At 49.9% G+C, this 15,719-nt stretch overlaps 6 protein-coding genes across 6 annotated transcripts; 3 read left to right on the top strand and 3 right to left on the bottom strand.

The window, feature by feature from the left end:
* Positions 1 to 99: 99 nt before the first annotated feature.
* Positions 100 to 3,083, top strand: PMZ80_010084 (uncharacterized protein; the record flags this gene model as incomplete). The annotated part of the gene is made up of 4 exons (XM_064878477.1): positions 100 to 194; positions 246 to 626; positions 2,467 to 2,649; positions 2,699 to 3,083. The coding sequence occupies 4 exons, from the start codon at positions 100 to 102 to the stop codon at positions 3,081 to 3,083; spliced, it is 1,044 nt and encodes a 347-aa protein (XP_064725556.1).
* Positions 3,084 to 5,109: 2,026 nt separating this feature from the next.
* PMZ80_010085 (uncharacterized protein) lies at positions 5,110 to 5,837 on the bottom strand (the record flags this gene model as incomplete). The annotated part of the gene is made up of 2 exons (XM_064878478.1): positions 5,110 to 5,505; positions 5,556 to 5,837. The coding sequence occupies 2 exons, from the start codon at positions 5,835 to 5,837 to the stop codon at positions 5,110 to 5,112; spliced, it is 678 nt and encodes a 225-aa protein (XP_064725557.1).
* Positions 5,838 to 7,226: 1,389 nt separating this feature from the next.
* Positions 7,227 to 7,780, top strand: PMZ80_010086 (uncharacterized protein; the record flags this gene model as incomplete). The annotated part of the gene is made up of 2 exons (XM_064878479.1): positions 7,227 to 7,235; positions 7,502 to 7,780. The coding sequence occupies 2 exons, from the start codon at positions 7,227 to 7,229 to the stop codon at positions 7,778 to 7,780; spliced, it is 288 nt and encodes a 95-aa protein (XP_064725558.1).
* A 3,060-nt stretch (positions 7,781 to 10,840) lies between these two features.
* On the top strand, positions 10,841 to 11,686 carry PMZ80_010087 (uncharacterized protein; the record flags this gene model as incomplete). The annotated part of the gene is made up of 1 exon (XM_064878480.1): positions 10,841 to 11,686. The coding sequence occupies one exon, from the start codon at positions 10,841 to 10,843 to the stop codon at positions 11,684 to 11,686; it is 846 nt and encodes a 281-aa protein (XP_064725559.1).
* Positions 11,687 to 12,143: 457 nt separating this feature from the next.
* PMZ80_010088 (uncharacterized protein) lies at positions 12,144 to 12,911 on the bottom strand (the record flags this gene model as incomplete). Its single annotated transcript, XM_064878481.1, has 1 exon — positions 12,144 to 12,911. The coding sequence occupies one exon, from the start codon at positions 12,909 to 12,911 to the stop codon at positions 12,144 to 12,146; it is 768 nt and encodes a 255-aa protein (XP_064725560.1).
* Positions 12,912 to 13,512: 601 nt separating this feature from the next.
* Positions 13,513 to 15,470, bottom strand: PMZ80_010089 (uncharacterized protein; the record flags this gene model as incomplete). Its single annotated transcript, XM_064878482.1, has 3 exons — positions 13,513 to 14,511; positions 14,562 to 14,890; positions 14,951 to 15,470. 3 exons carry the CDS (start codon positions 15,468 to 15,470, stop codon positions 13,513 to 13,515), a joined length of 1,848 nt encoding a protein of 615 aa, XP_064725561.1.
* Between the last annotated feature and the right edge of the window lie 249 nt (positions 15,471 to 15,719).

Raw genomic sequence — 15,719 nt, forward strand, 5'->3', positions numbered from 1 at the left:
GAGAGCAGAAGCTCAACCACTCTACCAAATCACATAACCTCCTACTGACACAACTAACCCTCAACTCCGGTCAAACTTATTCCGAGAACAACCCACGGCATGGCGATGTCAACTACTTTGACTGTCCCAGCACAATCGGCTGATGACAGTCGAGCGATGGCCATCTTCCAACTCGAAGAAGGCGGTGTCAAGGCGTAAGTTTCATTGCAGCCCTACACCTCGATGGCAAGCTGATAACATGGCAGTCTGCAATTTGGTCGACGAGTTGACGTTGTGGTCCCAATGGACGGTCACTCCCTCTACAGACTTCGCCGAAAGCCAACTCTTCGAGCTTTGACCAAGTTCTTCCCTGCTATTGCCCGAGCCCTGTACGAGCACAACGCTGTTGGAGGCGGTCCAATCACCACCGTCATCTTGCCTCAACACAACGTCAGCGCCTACCAGAAGCTGTTTGGGTGGATGAATGCCTCAATCACTGCGGGTAAACTCGTTCGAGTCAACCGTGTCAACATTAATGCGAAGTTCACCTACGGAGAGATGAAGAAGATTTCGGAGGACCTGGGCGTCGGTTATGTTGTGAAGGCGATGGATGGTCGGATGGGTGCCATGGCACGATCTGCTGGCCAGTAAGAGCCGTCTGAGACCTTCGCCTGCCACAGTTGGCCAAGGGTGGGCATGTTACACATGAATATTATGATGCGAAAGACGTTCGTTGAAGTATCAGAGCAAAGACTGAAGGATGTGTGAGATACTTTAGCGACGAGAGTGAGCCTCTTAGGCACAAACTATCACGAGATACACATATGGTTTGGACGGTGCTCATGAGAATGTGGCATGAGCGGTTGATTAGTGCTACAGTATAACAGACTAGCAATGAATTGATCAACCATCACCGCATCCTGCTCCCTTCACTGCGCTGTAAATTTCCCGACCTTGCTTACTGACTTGCATATTTGCTTGATTGTTTGCTTGCTTGCTTCTTCGCAACAACAAATCGTGTCGCTTGCGCTTGACAGCTGAGTAATTCAAGTTTCTGCGCAGAATACTTAAGCCTGAATCCTTGGTTCTTTTCTGTCTACCGAAAACTACTACGCCCAGAATCGCCCAGAACCTAAATAGTCTGCCTTGAACCCTGCTTCTACTTATTTCCCTACTGACGATGATACAGTATCTTGAAAAGCCCAACAGATACTGCACGCCATTCTTTACAAATCCTCCTCACCGAGTCAAGCAGCCTTGAGGGTTGAATGCGTACCGACTCCAGGCTCGAATCAACTTAGCAGACTATTGGCAGCCGGATCAGGGGCGTCTAACAGTTTCCCTGTTGACTGGAAGAGCAACCGTTCCTCCTGGATTTCACCTTTGACGGAGTCATACGGCACGCTGCCAGGCGATGTTTTCATCTATCAGTGCGAACCTCGAAGGCTATCCAAGCACAACCACAAAGAACATGAACCTATTGGTCGACCTAGCTAGCAGGAGCACGGAAATGCTATGCATGATAGCGCTACAGGTTGGTATTGCGCCTCTATCGACGCTAGCAGAGTTGTGCCGCCGAACCTAGTCAATGAGAAGGTCAGAACCACCTACAACGAGATGAGGGCTACTGGAGAGGACCTCGGTGCCGGCTACCTGGTCAATGCCATAAGTGGTCGAACTACAGCTATGGAATAAAAGTGGGCTCGATCTGGCGAAAGAGCAAGACATTCGTGTTTTCTGCGGATGTGAGTAGGGATCATCACATGAGGCAAGCATTGAGAAGCTTGATATAGTTTGGTGAACACTCTAATATTGTTAACAAGTCCCTGGTGAGAACGAAAGTGGTTTGAGCGACTTTAGCTGTAGGAACGAGCCCTCGAGGCACACTGGACGAAACATATACATGAAAATTTTGGTGTCAGCCAGGACCTGACTTTCCGGTGAGCCATTGACACCGTAATCAGTGCCAACGATTACCCACGAACCTCACCGCTCTTACTTGTGTTTGGAAATCATGTTGCCATAGGAGATAGGACTCCATGGCTGACTGACTAGCAGCGCTACACAAATCGGGCAGCGTCTACGGCGAGCCTTCAAAGCTGTTTTGCTAATGTCTCGCTTGATGGCTGACAATGTTTATGCTTTCGCCAAACATGCTATAGGACAGTCTGCAGGAGCATAAGTTTCTGGCATTCCCAATTCCCTACAGCTTTCGAGCTGACCACTGCTCACCATTATCATATTCGAACCGTTGTCGTCATGTAAGCCCTTCTTCTGCAGGCAATCTTCTAATGACGATCACTGTCACTTGGTTTCACAGAATTACACCTAAGTTGTGAACATGCCCCGTCACTCATGTTTACGTGCAACGACGAAACACATAAGAAGTGCATCAAGCATGTCACTACTGCCGACGTTTGCAGATCGAGATCATAAATAGCAGGCTTCCCACTTCTTCTTAATTCTCTCCTGCTGACTCTCCTACAGTATCTCTACCAAGTCCGATCTTCTGACCACCGTCTCAACAAACTTCAGTACGGTTCACAAATACAAGCCTGAAAGGATGGCCAGTCTACCAAACCCAGAAAAGACCCTACACGTCCCACCACAGGGCCAGAAGGCTTCCAAGGCCATGGACGTGTACAACTTATCTCGCGAGACAATGAAACTGTGAGTACGGCTACGATCTTCGACCCCAGTTGCGCTAACCACCTTGCAGCATGGCCTCAGTCAGCAACGTCAACGTCTGGGCCGCTTCCAAGATTGGAGGAGACCCAATCTTTATCGGCGTCTCTTCCATGCGAAAGCTGACTACCACAATGCCTGCCGTGAAGGCTGCCTTCCTCACTCATAAGGCCAGTGACGGTGGTTACATTGAAGACGTTATCCTTCCAGCTCGAGGTATTGGTGCTTATCAGAAGATTCTTGGTTGGGTTCGAGACACTTTCAACAAAGGACAGGTCGTGCCAATGCAGCGAGTTGAGCACTATGCCGTCCCGATCTACAAACAGATCCGAGCCATCGCTCGAGATATGGGTATGGGTGCTCACATCAAGGCTATGGATAGGAGAATTGCTGCTATGACTGCTCGACGAGCTGCATAGGAGGCTGAGTCAAATCGGTACATCTCATACAGGTCGAGTAAGTGCGCATCTCTCGGCTCTTACTTGCATTGCTGACAGCGACAGCCTGATTTTTCCGATACCTTTACATGATGCTCAGATCGAGAGGTGAACTCAAGGGCCACCGAGGGGAGTTCCATCACAAACACATCTCATCTAGCACAGGTGCTGAGACGGGGAAGCACATACATGGACAACATGCAGCACGAGACCACAAGGGCCTCGTAGCATAGCATAATGAAACACGGTTCGATTTCCTGGTCGTTTTCGTGCATCGCATCTCATCGTCCTGCTCGAGTGCTCCAGCTTTTTCACGTATCAGATCTGATTTGCATGCCTATTTTCACAAATAGCTTCAGCTTTCTAACGACGTGATGACCGTAGCTATCTCTTCCATGGGTGGTGGGCCTAAACCGTTCCATAGACTGATCAGATGGTGATCGACCCGTCATGTTAGGCTTGCTTATTTCAAGATTCATCTTCATTCAATGCCGAATTTCTATCTTTATGTTATGTGCTCGTGGTAGTACTTCCTGGTAGCGCCTTTGACTGCACCTACGGGCTTTTTCCTCATACGATGTAGTCCTCCAGTGAAGTCCTGATCTCAGTATGGCTCAAACCACTTGCATTGTGGCTATGGTAATCCGAGGATTACCTGCTCCACATTGAGAGTTTTGCTAGCTCATAGGAACCGCCGGCGCAAGCAGCCAGAGCCTGGCTTTGAGCATTTACTGTGGGATGTCCTATACAATGTCAGCGTACAGTGAGGTCGGTGTTCAGGACAGCATCGTTCAAGGTTTAGGACAAGTGTTCGACAGATTGAACACGGCTGCAAAAGACCAGCTGCACCATCATGACGATCGCCTATGCATCCCACCTTCCGCGTCTAGGTTTCCGCTTCTCGCCTTCCTCACCTTGGCTGCCGCAGCTCGAACTCCACTGCCGCGAGTCTTAGAACTCCACTACCGCAGCTCGAAATTCACTGCCGCAAGTCGACGAACACTGCGGAAGCTCAAACTGTACGGCCGTAGCTCGTCAGAACACACTTCCGCAACCTCCAGTCGACTACCGCAGGCCGAATGATGCTACAGCAGCCCAGAGCGTACTACCGCAGCACGCGGGACTCCACTACCGCGACCTAAACTCTACCGCCGCAACTCGAACTCCTCTACCGCAGCTCGAAATTTACTGCCGCAAGTCGAGATACGCTGCGGGAGCTCGAACAGTACTGCCGTAGCTTGTTGAAATCCACTTCCGCAGCCTTACTACCGCAGCTTATGACTATGCTGCCGCAGCCCAATACTGTACTGCCGCGACCTAAATTCCACTACCGCATCCTGAAAGCCATCGCCGCATATTGACTGCCGCAGCGCAACTCGATTCCATATCCCTTTGGTCATTACAAGCTGCCGAATCGAATGCGTCACATCTGCTACGCAGAGCTGACGTACTTTGCCACGAAATTCAGTCATCGCTTCATCCCGACACCCCGCGCTGCATGACCGAGAGCTCGGGTTCTTGTGGGGAACGCTGCAACGACAAACTGGCCGCATTTTGGAGACGACCAGTCGTGCCCAGGAGAACTGCTCTCACATCCGAGCTCGTAAACGTCGAAGTCCTAACGGAGGCGCATACAGCGGTGATCGACCGCGCCTGGCGTCTTCGTGCTCGACCCATCATGCCGAGAAAGCTATGTCTTTCACCACCTGGACGACGAGCAATGTCTTCGCCATGCCTTGAATCATATCGTTCTCGGTTGTCACCCCCAGGCCCGAAAATCTTGATCGTGCTGTTAATGCCGCTGTAGGCAACCATTGGCTCGTATGGATGTCCTTGGATGACATGCACGACCTCCTGATCACCTTCGAGGACACTCACGATCTTGGTAGTCTTGCGATCCCAGATGAAGAAGCGACCATCATCAGAGCCTGAGATCACATACTCGTCATCAACGCCATAATAGTTGACATCCTTGACAGTGCGAGTATTGCAGTGGGTTTTGAAGAGGTCAGCTGTTCAGCCATGGATCCTGCAAAAGATCCTTCGCCGTTTTCCGATCTTCCGGCCTCCATTGCAACATGCTCCTCATAAACTCCAGAAATGCTTTCTTGTTGTCGCCTTCGAGACGCTCCTCTGACCCCTCCAGGCTATTGTCTGGAACAGCCACCTCCGCGATGAAGTTCCCTACATCGAATTTAGGATATGCTACCTTGAGAACAGTGCTCGGGGTTGATATACCTTTCTCGTCGAAGAACTCGTCAACTCTTCTCCCTCGCTTGAGCAGATCGAGAGGCGGCGGCCCTAGCATGCCGATGATCTCTGCAAGGTGCGCTCGTGTCGAGTATACCTTGAACTCCGGATCGTCCCCGAAAAACATACCTTTTCCTTCGAACAAATCCCATATCTGGTAAAGGTCAACAGAGGCATATCAAAGCCACACCAGAGAGTACCAACCATAGCGCCGACATTCCAGATATCCGCTGGATAGCTCCAGTCCGCTTTTAGCATAACCTCAGGAGACCTGTACCAATTTGGTTGAGCATTGTGATGCCGTTGTAGTTTACCGTCTTCCGCTTCACCAAGGTCGCTTATGACGGCATCGCCAAATGTCTTTGGTTGCCTGAAAATTCGTGAGGCATAAATGGTATAGCCATCGATGTGCTTTCTTGGTGTGGGATCCTCCATCTCATCTTGAACAAACCTCTCAAGAATAGAATTGTCCTCGATGGAGATCATGATGTTATTGCCTGAGATATCTGTGACACTGTCAGCTAGAGCACATCAGCTCAGATCACTACTCAAACGGGTATGAATGAGATTGCACTCTGTGTGAAGGAAGTCTAGGCCTTGCAAGACTTGCTGGAGGGCGGCTTTCAGCAAATCTTCCGAGAAGCGACGAGCAGGGTTGCGGTACAGCAGATCTGTGAAGCTATCCCACATAGGCGTCTGCACCAAACAATGATATGAAGTGTCATTGCGTTGAAGAGTCAAAGCGTCCAAAGCCGATCTAACATGGACACGTCCGGGATGACTCGACTTCATCCGCCCAATGTCTCGGTAAAGCTCGAGTACCCTGGTATGATGCTGTCCTCTCGTATACATTTTCAGAGCAATGTGACGACGGGCTCTGCTTGCGTTAGTCTTAGTATACTAGAAGCGTGGCGAGAAATGTGGTTTACTTCATGTCACGTGCCAGCCATACCGTTGAAGATGTGCCGAACCCAAGCTTGCCAACGATTTGATACTGGTCGAAGAGTGTTTCACCGATGTTGACCGGATAGTACAAACCCTTCTTGAAGCCCTCAAGACGCTCTTCTTCGAGACCAATGTCTTGCTCAAGCACCCTGAACCCGCTTGTCGGGAAGCGGAGGGGTTGCCATTGGGGACGCGACACGAGCCTGCCTAGCCACTTCGCTATAGACATGAAATTCGGACAGTGTGCCACGATTCGATCTGCCCATGTAGCGCACAGAATGCTCCGTCATCTCATTGCCATCGCGTTGATAGTCAATTGTTGCTGTGGAAAGCTGATGATGTGTAAGAGGCGCAAGTAATTTCATTAAGCACATTCGTCTAGATGACGTCAGCCGTTGTAATAGCCCCTTTTTCTTGGCCTAAAAAATCTATCATGCTGTCTTTTATCAGAACTATTTTGCCCTCCTTCACTTACCTTCTACAATGTAGAGAAAGAAGCGATCGCAACCCGACCATAAGTTGTGCACGTACTAGTATGATCACGCCGGTACGAGGCTCGACGACGTGGATGTTATGCACGACACCGTTCATTCCTGCTCGACTGCACAATTGCTTCTTTTGCTGCTTGCCATGAGCTCCAACCAAGGACGGGTCCATTCGATTCACAAGCGATTCACAAGCGCTGTATGTGAGAGCAACACGTGAAGTTTGCACAAATTAGCAAAGCAATTTGACATAGTAGCATTCCCAGAGCACATCCCCAAATAAATCGATGCTTACAGCATTTCATGCTTATCTTACCTTTCTCAGCAGCGCAGGAATCGTGTGTGTTGATTCTGGTTTCTAGTAAATGCTGTCATCTGAATGACCACATTCGACTAGACGACTTGAGGATATGCCTTAGTATCCAGAACAGCATAGTATCAATCAATGGCTCAAGTCGCGATTTCACTTCCATCCACAGGCGTCAGAAATGAACTGCAGCTCTATGAGCAAACAATTCTAGTCCCAGCGGTGTCACCCAAAAGTCGAAAGTGTAAGTGCACTCTGGGAGTCACGCGAGTTCCAAGTCCAGGACACCAGTGATATCTGTCACATCCTCAAACGCAACTTTCACTATAGATACATCTACGACTATAAGAACGTCAAGGTTTCCTAGATCTCGACATCTTTCTCCCATCCATCTTCGACCAACTTCTCTCCAGATCGAATACCTCACCGATGACCTCGAGGCACGATACAGTCAAGCATTGCACGTTACTCGCACTTCACCGTTCTACATCGAGAAGAAGCCAATCACAGAGGCATATGCACACCGAGACAACTGTGCTAATCTCTACTACGATATAGCTGGTGCGATTGCCGCTGCGATCAACTTCGGCGTGCTCCAAGACTCTGACTACAAGATGGTGGACAAATTGAAGAAGAAGTTAGCCGAGTTTGCCAGAGACCTGGAGGCACGGGTCAAGATCGCTGGGTCATGAGTTGTTTGTGGCTACGGCTTCTGGTCACAACTCCCTTCGATCCTGATATGCGATTAGGTGATTTCTAGAAAGGTGGGCGCGATCACAATCTGAGTATATGGTGAACCTGTTCTGAGAGGATGAAGTCTGAGCTTGATATCAAATGGAAAGCTCATCTGTTGCGGCTTGGTAGAAGATGCGTCTTACTTTTGGCACGAGACGAAGACATGCATATGCGGTTTGATACAGGAAAGGAGTACTTGCTATGTGAACAGGTCTTCAACGAGATGCAACTGGGGAAGACCTTGCATAGGCTGATGCTTTTGAGCAGAAGATGAGAATAGAAAACGCAAAATGAGATCAATTCAAGAACACAGTCCCTGCGTTGTCGTTACTGCTCCTTTCGCCACGAGTCATGTCCATCCGATAATCTGTTACAAATTCGCGCTCGCTGAATATCTCCAAATCGTTGCTTGTATCTATCATCTCGACATAAACATATCAGCAAGGACCAGCTCGAGAGCAAAGCTACCTCCATGAATCTCTTGTTCCGATTGGAAGGTCATGAACGAAATTTTGCGCCTATGGTGGCGGCCGACAGGCGGCGATGAAGGTATGCCACGCATATCATAAAGGCACAAGGGCATTCTGAGCTATTCACGCACGTCCAGATGCAGCTGCATTCCAGTTTCGATTCCTCCCGTGGTCCACCGTCCTGGCACGCTGTCTTTTGTCTTGCTATGCCAGCATGGAATGCGTTCAGCAGGGAGTTGAGCTGTTCAGGGAATACAGCATGCTGTGCTCGTAGCTTGTTAGCCACCGTCTTGCTCTCTTTCGCAGCCTGCAGGTACCACATTAGGGTGATTAGTCCTGACAAGAGTGACAAGTGCCGTGCTGCCGAGAAACCCATCCGTGTGTTTTGCAATAGCGTGCAGGCATTGAAAAAGACACGGTGACCACCAAGTATCGCAGTATGCATTCGTCACGGATGCTGCATCCGGTTCCAGATATTTGCCGGACACTCGCATCGCGGCTCTCTTTGATTCAAGCTGCATGAGCAAACGTAGCAGAACGGCTGCCCACATCTGCATACCATTCTCCTGCAGCCAGAGACCCTCTCGACCATCCTGGAACATCGAGGGCATTGTGCCCACCCATTCTTGTCCTTCAGGTCGAGGAGGTCGGATAGTGTTTTGTTTTGCTTGCAGATTTCAGGATGGATCTTCCTCTGGCAGTGCCTGCAAGTCTCGCGACCGCATTCGGCGCATAGGCATTCGTCAATGCGCACGTTGTGGCTTGGTATGTATCTACCACATGTTCGATAGGCGCAGTAGTAGGGATCTTTGATTGTCGACTCCTCATACCAAAGCTCGAAGCGCTTCATGTCCTTGGGCTGCAGCGTGAAGAAGTTCCGAATAGTCGACAACTCCACATTGTTGCCACAGCAGCTGATAGAGGATTTGTATTGTAAGGACTGATCAACACCGTCTGACAGATTTAGCATACAGGCACTCCACGAGTTCATCCGCCAGCAACTTACCAGACAAACAACCAGCACAGAAAGCGTGCTCGCATTCCAAGATAGCGACATCACGTCCCGGGAGCTCTTCCAAGCAGATACTGCATTCGACCATGCCCTCGAGTAACTGAACATTGACATATTTGTTCTCCGTCACTAGAGAACGCTCGGCCTTGGGTTTTCAAGGTGCTTCAAGCAGAAGTGGTCGTGATGGATTATCAACCTCGATCTCTCGTACACGACTCTCGTACGACTGAAGGAGATCGAACAAGCAAGGAGTCCCAGGTTGAAAAACTTGTTGCAAGCATGTGCTAAAGGCACTGACGCGCTGTTTCTTCTGATCGTCGAGCGACAGGGACAAGTTATCAACGCCAAGAAATATCGGTGAGGTTTCAGGATATGTTTGAAGCACCCGCAACTGAAGTGCGAGCCTGTTCCCAGGCCAATGTACTTCAAGAGAAACGTGTGATGGTTGGATGGCGGCGACTTTGACCACGTCCCGGGAATAGATCGCCTGGACTGCAAACAACTCCTCAGCCAAGGTCAAATTCTCGAGTCCAAGTTGATGAAGATCTTCTGAAGGATTCATGTTGAGTCGTGGACCTAGCTAAATGATCGGTACCTTCTTGGTGTGCCAGTATATATCAAGGTTCAATGATATATGTTGGAACGTTCCTGGATGGAAAGGATGCGGTATACTGTAAGAAGTTTCTGCTGAGGTAAGCACCTTAAATCATGTTCACGTGCATGCTGTTGTTGACACGACATATATCAATCTTCCCAGGTAACATGAGTCATTCCAGTCATGCACCGACAAAACAAGCAGTATGAGTCATGGCGGGTGAGGATAGGTCCAGACTCAAAGTCATCCTCCAGATAGATTTCACATAATCAGTGCCGCTGACTGCGTATTGTGGAGCGCCAGATCGTGCAATACATACGCAGCAGCGCGTATGTTTCGTTCGGTATAGGGAGAACCTATCTGACTTTCAGGAAATACGTATGCTTGTTCTTCTGGGACGAAGCTGCGGAGAAGGTGGCTTCTGCTCAAATTGACAGGTTGTTGAAGATCTGGCTGCTCTGCTTCCTCCTCACATATTTCCTGCGCTGTAGAGATCAAGCAAATTCCCGACCGGAAGCTCTCAAGCGAGAGCGAAAGTGATTGCAAAGTTGGAACTGTTAGCCCTAAAGGTCGATGTGAAGTATGTCTTGGTACACTAGGCTCAAAACGGTTAAGTGCATCTGATCTTGGCCCACATCACGTGCCAGACTCGTGTTACGCGAAGTATTGGATCCCACGAGGTCGAACAAGGTATCCTTGAGCGTCTGCAAGGAGTCGTCCGCCAGGAAAGCGATAACGATCGTTCCGCGCATGGAAGTCTTGATCAGGCTGTCCGCCCTTACGCGATGGCTCGCCCAGAAACGATGCTCCACATCCGATGTGGTCAGGCGTCCAGGTCTCTCCGATCTCAATGTCACTGCAACACAGTACTCAAGTAAGACCCGAGCCCACCTGATTTGAGAGCACTCTCTTGCCACACTGAAAAATAATATCGCCGACTATGGCAACTGAAGCAGATTTCAAGCGCATCGGCAACTATGCACGAATGTACAACCCTGATCAGAACATCGACAGACGAAAGTCGAAACGGACTGTACCCCTGGAAGTCATATGCCCCGGCTACTCCAGAACTGGCACCCTGTCAATGCACAAAGCAATGTCTATACTTGGCTACCCAAATCCGTACCACTTCAGCTCAGTGTACGACAACATGAAGGAGTCCGATGCCTGGGTGGAAGCGATTGATGCGAAGTTCAACGGCAAGGGCAGTTTGCCGGACAAAGCATTCTTCGATGGCATGCTGGGTCACGTCGGAGCTGTCACCGATACACCTTGTATTCTTTTCACCAAGGAGCTTGTCGAGTTCTATCCTGAAGCCAAAGTCGTGCTTGTTGAACGAGACATCGACAGCTGGTTCAAAAGCTGGACAGCGTTCTGTGACAACGCGTACCAGCCCGTGCTCTACCTTCTTGGCCGACTTGATCCTGGGTTTATGGGTAAGATTGTCCGATATGGATGGGCAACTACCTTCCCACAAACGGGTTTCTCGGAGAATGTTGACCAAGCAAGGGTCAGGAGTCGTGACGCCTACCGACATCACTACCGCGATGTTCGAGAAATGGTGCCTAGGGAGCGGTTGTTGGACTTCAAGCTTCAGGATGGGTGGGAGCCGCTGTGTGCTTTCCTCGGGAAAGCAGTGCCCGATGTGCCTTTTCCTCACGAGAACGACACTAAGGCCAATACTCAGGGCTTTGCGGAGCTCGCAAGGATAGGAATGAAACGCATCGCGAGGAATATTCTTGCGGTGTTCACCATCGTTGGTGTCCCGATTGGTGCAGCTTACTAGTATCAATACAGCGTCTGAATAGCTTTGTGACTCAATATTGCACGCATTCGTGTTATTAGGCTGTATGGAACTCTCTTTCATGACACGAGGCTGAGGCACGAATGGAGAACCAGTACCTTGTGCCTGAAGCAAGCACGAAACAAGGAGGACAGGTGCCTCAGATTGTGGTTTCGCGAAAGGCCTTGAACAATCGAAGGATTGACAATCCTAGTAAATTCTTTGGCTGCTTAGCACGCGACACGCTGGGCCTTGGAGGTGATCATACCAGGCATGACAGGTTCATGTATCTTTGTCACGGCAAGCAAAATTTGAATGTCTGATTTCGTAAGAGGCAAACGCCATTCCCTACTTTCTGCATGATGGCCATGCTGCTAATCTATCTCATCAAGGGTGCCATCCTATCCATCGATGCTACGCAGCATCACCAAGCCTAACATCAACCCAGGCAATCCACTCACTACAGGATCAAAGCCCGAAACTTGCTCTCACCACCAGCACGGTCAAAACAGAACTCGTCATGCGCACAGCATCTCCTTGGGTCATCCAAGAGGTATGACTGCTCTAATCCCGTTGCTCGATCGAGGTAGTACTGCCTGTATACCTTTTGCCGGAGCTCCCTCATTGATTGAAGATCCGGCTCTCTGCACATGACCTCGGAGTATGCGTTTCTCAATCCTGTCTTGCGCTCTTTCTGGTATCTGGAAGCTTGAGAGATCGCATTGGCTTCGGCTTCTGGGCCGGAGATGACCGGGAACGTTGACGGATCCACTGGCCCGCCGACGACTTTATGGTCGTCATCTCGCTTCTGATTTCCGACGGGGTGCACGCCCGGGATCTTCGAAAGATCGACAGGTTCATCAACAATCCTGTGGTCATCGTCTCGCTTCCTGCAGTAAGGACTTTCTGTTCGTGGGTCACAGATCACCGGAAGAGGAGCCTCATTGATATCAGCTATGGATGGCAGTCCGCGGCCTTCGACCTTCTCGAAATCCATATCATGCGTCGGGATCATGAGGCCTGGACCAGGGGCGAGTTGCTCGATCTGTTCCTCTGTTGGGATAACTGGCATAGGGGTACCATCTGTGACGACGACGGGACCAGGAAGTTTGACGATTTCGTACATTGGATGCATACCCGAGGTGCCTCGGACGGGTGCAGCGTTGGTGGTGCCGGTGATGCTGAGAACGGCGCCCAGTATCATGGGAAGGGCGAGGGAGTACTTCATGTTGACGGTTGAGGAAAGTATTGGGTGTTGTGGAGTGGTGTGTTGTGTGATGCGATTGTAGTTGGAGCCTAGAGTGCTGCTACCAGTTGTTAAGATCGTGGATGCAAGGGGAAATAGTTGAGATGAGAAGACGAAACCACGGCCTTGATATACACATCTTGGTGAGCAAGTTCTTAGGTCTGGTCGGCGCTAGCAAAGTTGTGGTATCTCGCAAACAGGATCTCATGAGTCCTCGCGTGCTATGCTTGGTAGCTTATTGGACATCCAGGGGTGCTCGAGCCCGGACACGAGTTCGAGCTTGTAGCCTGGATAACTAGTCAGTCAATGCAATACCACGTTCGATAGAGTGCAAGATGGTTACGATTCTTGCGCGGCAATGCATTCGACTAAGAGAACCAGATTGTCTGGACCGGTAAGTGCTTCAGGCACCAGCAGGATCATGCACGTGACATATATTGCTCATACAGAATTCATAGCTTCTGAGCGCATTCCAGAAGCCAAATGTTATCTCTATTGCTGTCTATCATCGCTCGGTCTATTTGTCTATAACAGCAGCATCGTCGCTCTGCACAACACTTTATTACCCCATCTCCACAAAGATCTAGCTATCGTAGAACATATGGGCATGGTTGGGGTCGTACGCTGGTACATTGCCAAGATCCTGGCCCGGCCCTTCGAGAGCGCGTATGTACCCCTGTGCGCACCCAGCGAAGTCAATCTTCGGAATCGACGTGAAGAACTGGTCGTACTTGTGGTCCATGGCATCTTTCAAGCTGCTCACAGAACCATCAGGAAACATCACTTTCCAGGGATGCACACAAACATCGCCCTTACATGTCTTGAGGACCATAAGGAGAGCATCGAGACGGGATTGCATCGACAGCACATCGTTGTGATCCTTGCCTATCGGGTTACGTGCCGTTTCTCCACTCAACATTCGATTCTGACCCGACGTAGTGAAGTTGACTGCGATGTTGTTATTCTGTCCAGAGTCAACGTTCATGTCATACAATTCTCTTTCATTCGTGCACCAAACCACGTACAGAACGTTGAATGTATAGTCGTCGCTGATCAGTCGAAGAGCTTTGTAGGTATTGTTGTTCGTGGAGCTGAGGAGTGACAAGGCGAAGTTGCCCTCGCCAAGGTTGCTACCCCAAAATTCAACGTTCACATGCTCCAGTTTTGCTGTCTGGGATTCGTGAACAGGCATCGGTATACCATCAAAGTCGTCTCGAAGCGGTATGCCAGCAAGATGGAACAGTGTCGGTGCGATGTCAGTATGGCTTGTCGGATGATTGACTGTGACGTTCTTTGCAATGTTTGGGCCTCTGATGAAGAATGGAACGTTGATATCTTCCTCGATAGCGCAGGTCTTGCCGGCTGGGAGTCTATGCTGGCCAATGTGGTACCCATTGTCACTTGTATAAATGATGTAGGTGTTGTCCAGCAGCTTCAACTCTTCGACCTTACTGGTTATGTTAGTGACCAGGTCATCGACCGCAGCGAGTGCTTGAAGTCGGAGACGGTAGAACTGATCATAGTAATCGATAACTGTCTGATTCCAGAGAGGGAGATTCTTGAAGTAGGACGAAGTATTGTTCTAGGAGGTCCACGTTAGCACCGGGATATTGGGTCAAACGGATGACTTACCATGACAGCAGGATTGAAGTTCGTCCCACGCGGCACTTGCACGCCTGGATGCAAATCCTTGTGGCGGTCCGCAGGAACCGGAGGGTTGAATATCGGAAAGGTTGCTTCCGGAGCTTGAAACGATCTGGGGAACAATGTTTCGGTGTGAGGGCCGATGGGCGCAACTGTGAGGAAGAAAGGACTTCCCGAACTTGCCGCATCCGTCATCATTTCCATGGCCCTGGAAGCAACCACGTCGGTAGAGTATTGACCTGGAAGACTTCGTGGAGGGTCATGGTTGCTCTGCATAGTGGCATTATAGTAGATATACGTGCCTGGGTCGATGAGAACTGCTTCATGTCAGCGTAATTCCACAACCACTTGATCGTCTTCTTTCGTGCACAACTTACAGTCCGTTGAATTGAAACCTCTAGGGTACGGATTGTCGTAATTGGTAGTGCTATGCTCGTTCATCAACTTGCCCACATATGCGGTGTTGTAGCCGTTCTGCTGGAACCACAATGGCAGCCATTGGTCGTTTAGACCTTGCTGTACGAATTTTGAGTAGCCACCTGGTGATGATCTGTCAACCTTTTCCTTGCTTTGTAAGGACTCGTACATACCATAAGGTGCTCGAATGTCCGTGACATTAGTATTGTGCGCAGCCTTACCAGTCAAGAGCGAAACTCGTGATGGACAGCACTGGGCGATTGTGCAGTAGTGTCGCTCGAAGAAGGTGCCTTCGTCCCGAAACTGTTTCAGAACGGCGGGCTGGTACTGGACAGAATTCATGAGCAAGTCTTGATCATCAGTCATGATCATGATGATATTTGGCTTTTGTGCATTCTCCTTGGGTCGCTTTCCTTCGGCACGGCAGGCCAAGCTAAGAAGGATGCCACCGAGGACGGCTAAAGCTTTGTAGACAACCATGTTGAATTGAGACAAATGGGTAGGAAACGTATGAGAGGGTTGGAGAGGTTTCCAGATAGGATGAGTTGGAGGTAATGGCCTGTTGAATCTGGAACACTCGCATTCTGTTTGACCATAAATCGTGCCAAACCTCCGGCGGATGCAGTGACAGTGTCGATCGCGACGCCTCAACCGTTCCTACCGCCGCTGACCGAGGATCTTACACGCTTGAGGAAAGGCTGAAGCATGAGACATGACACGTCAGCGGCG

This window comes from Knufia obscura, assembly GCF_036327395.1.
Source record: "Knufia obscura strain CCFEE 5817 isolate CBS 148926 chromosome Unknown scaffold_16, whole genome shotgun sequence".
Taxonomy (NCBI): domain Eukaryota; kingdom Fungi; phylum Ascomycota; class Eurotiomycetes; order Chaetothyriales; family Trichomeriaceae; genus Knufia; species Knufia obscura.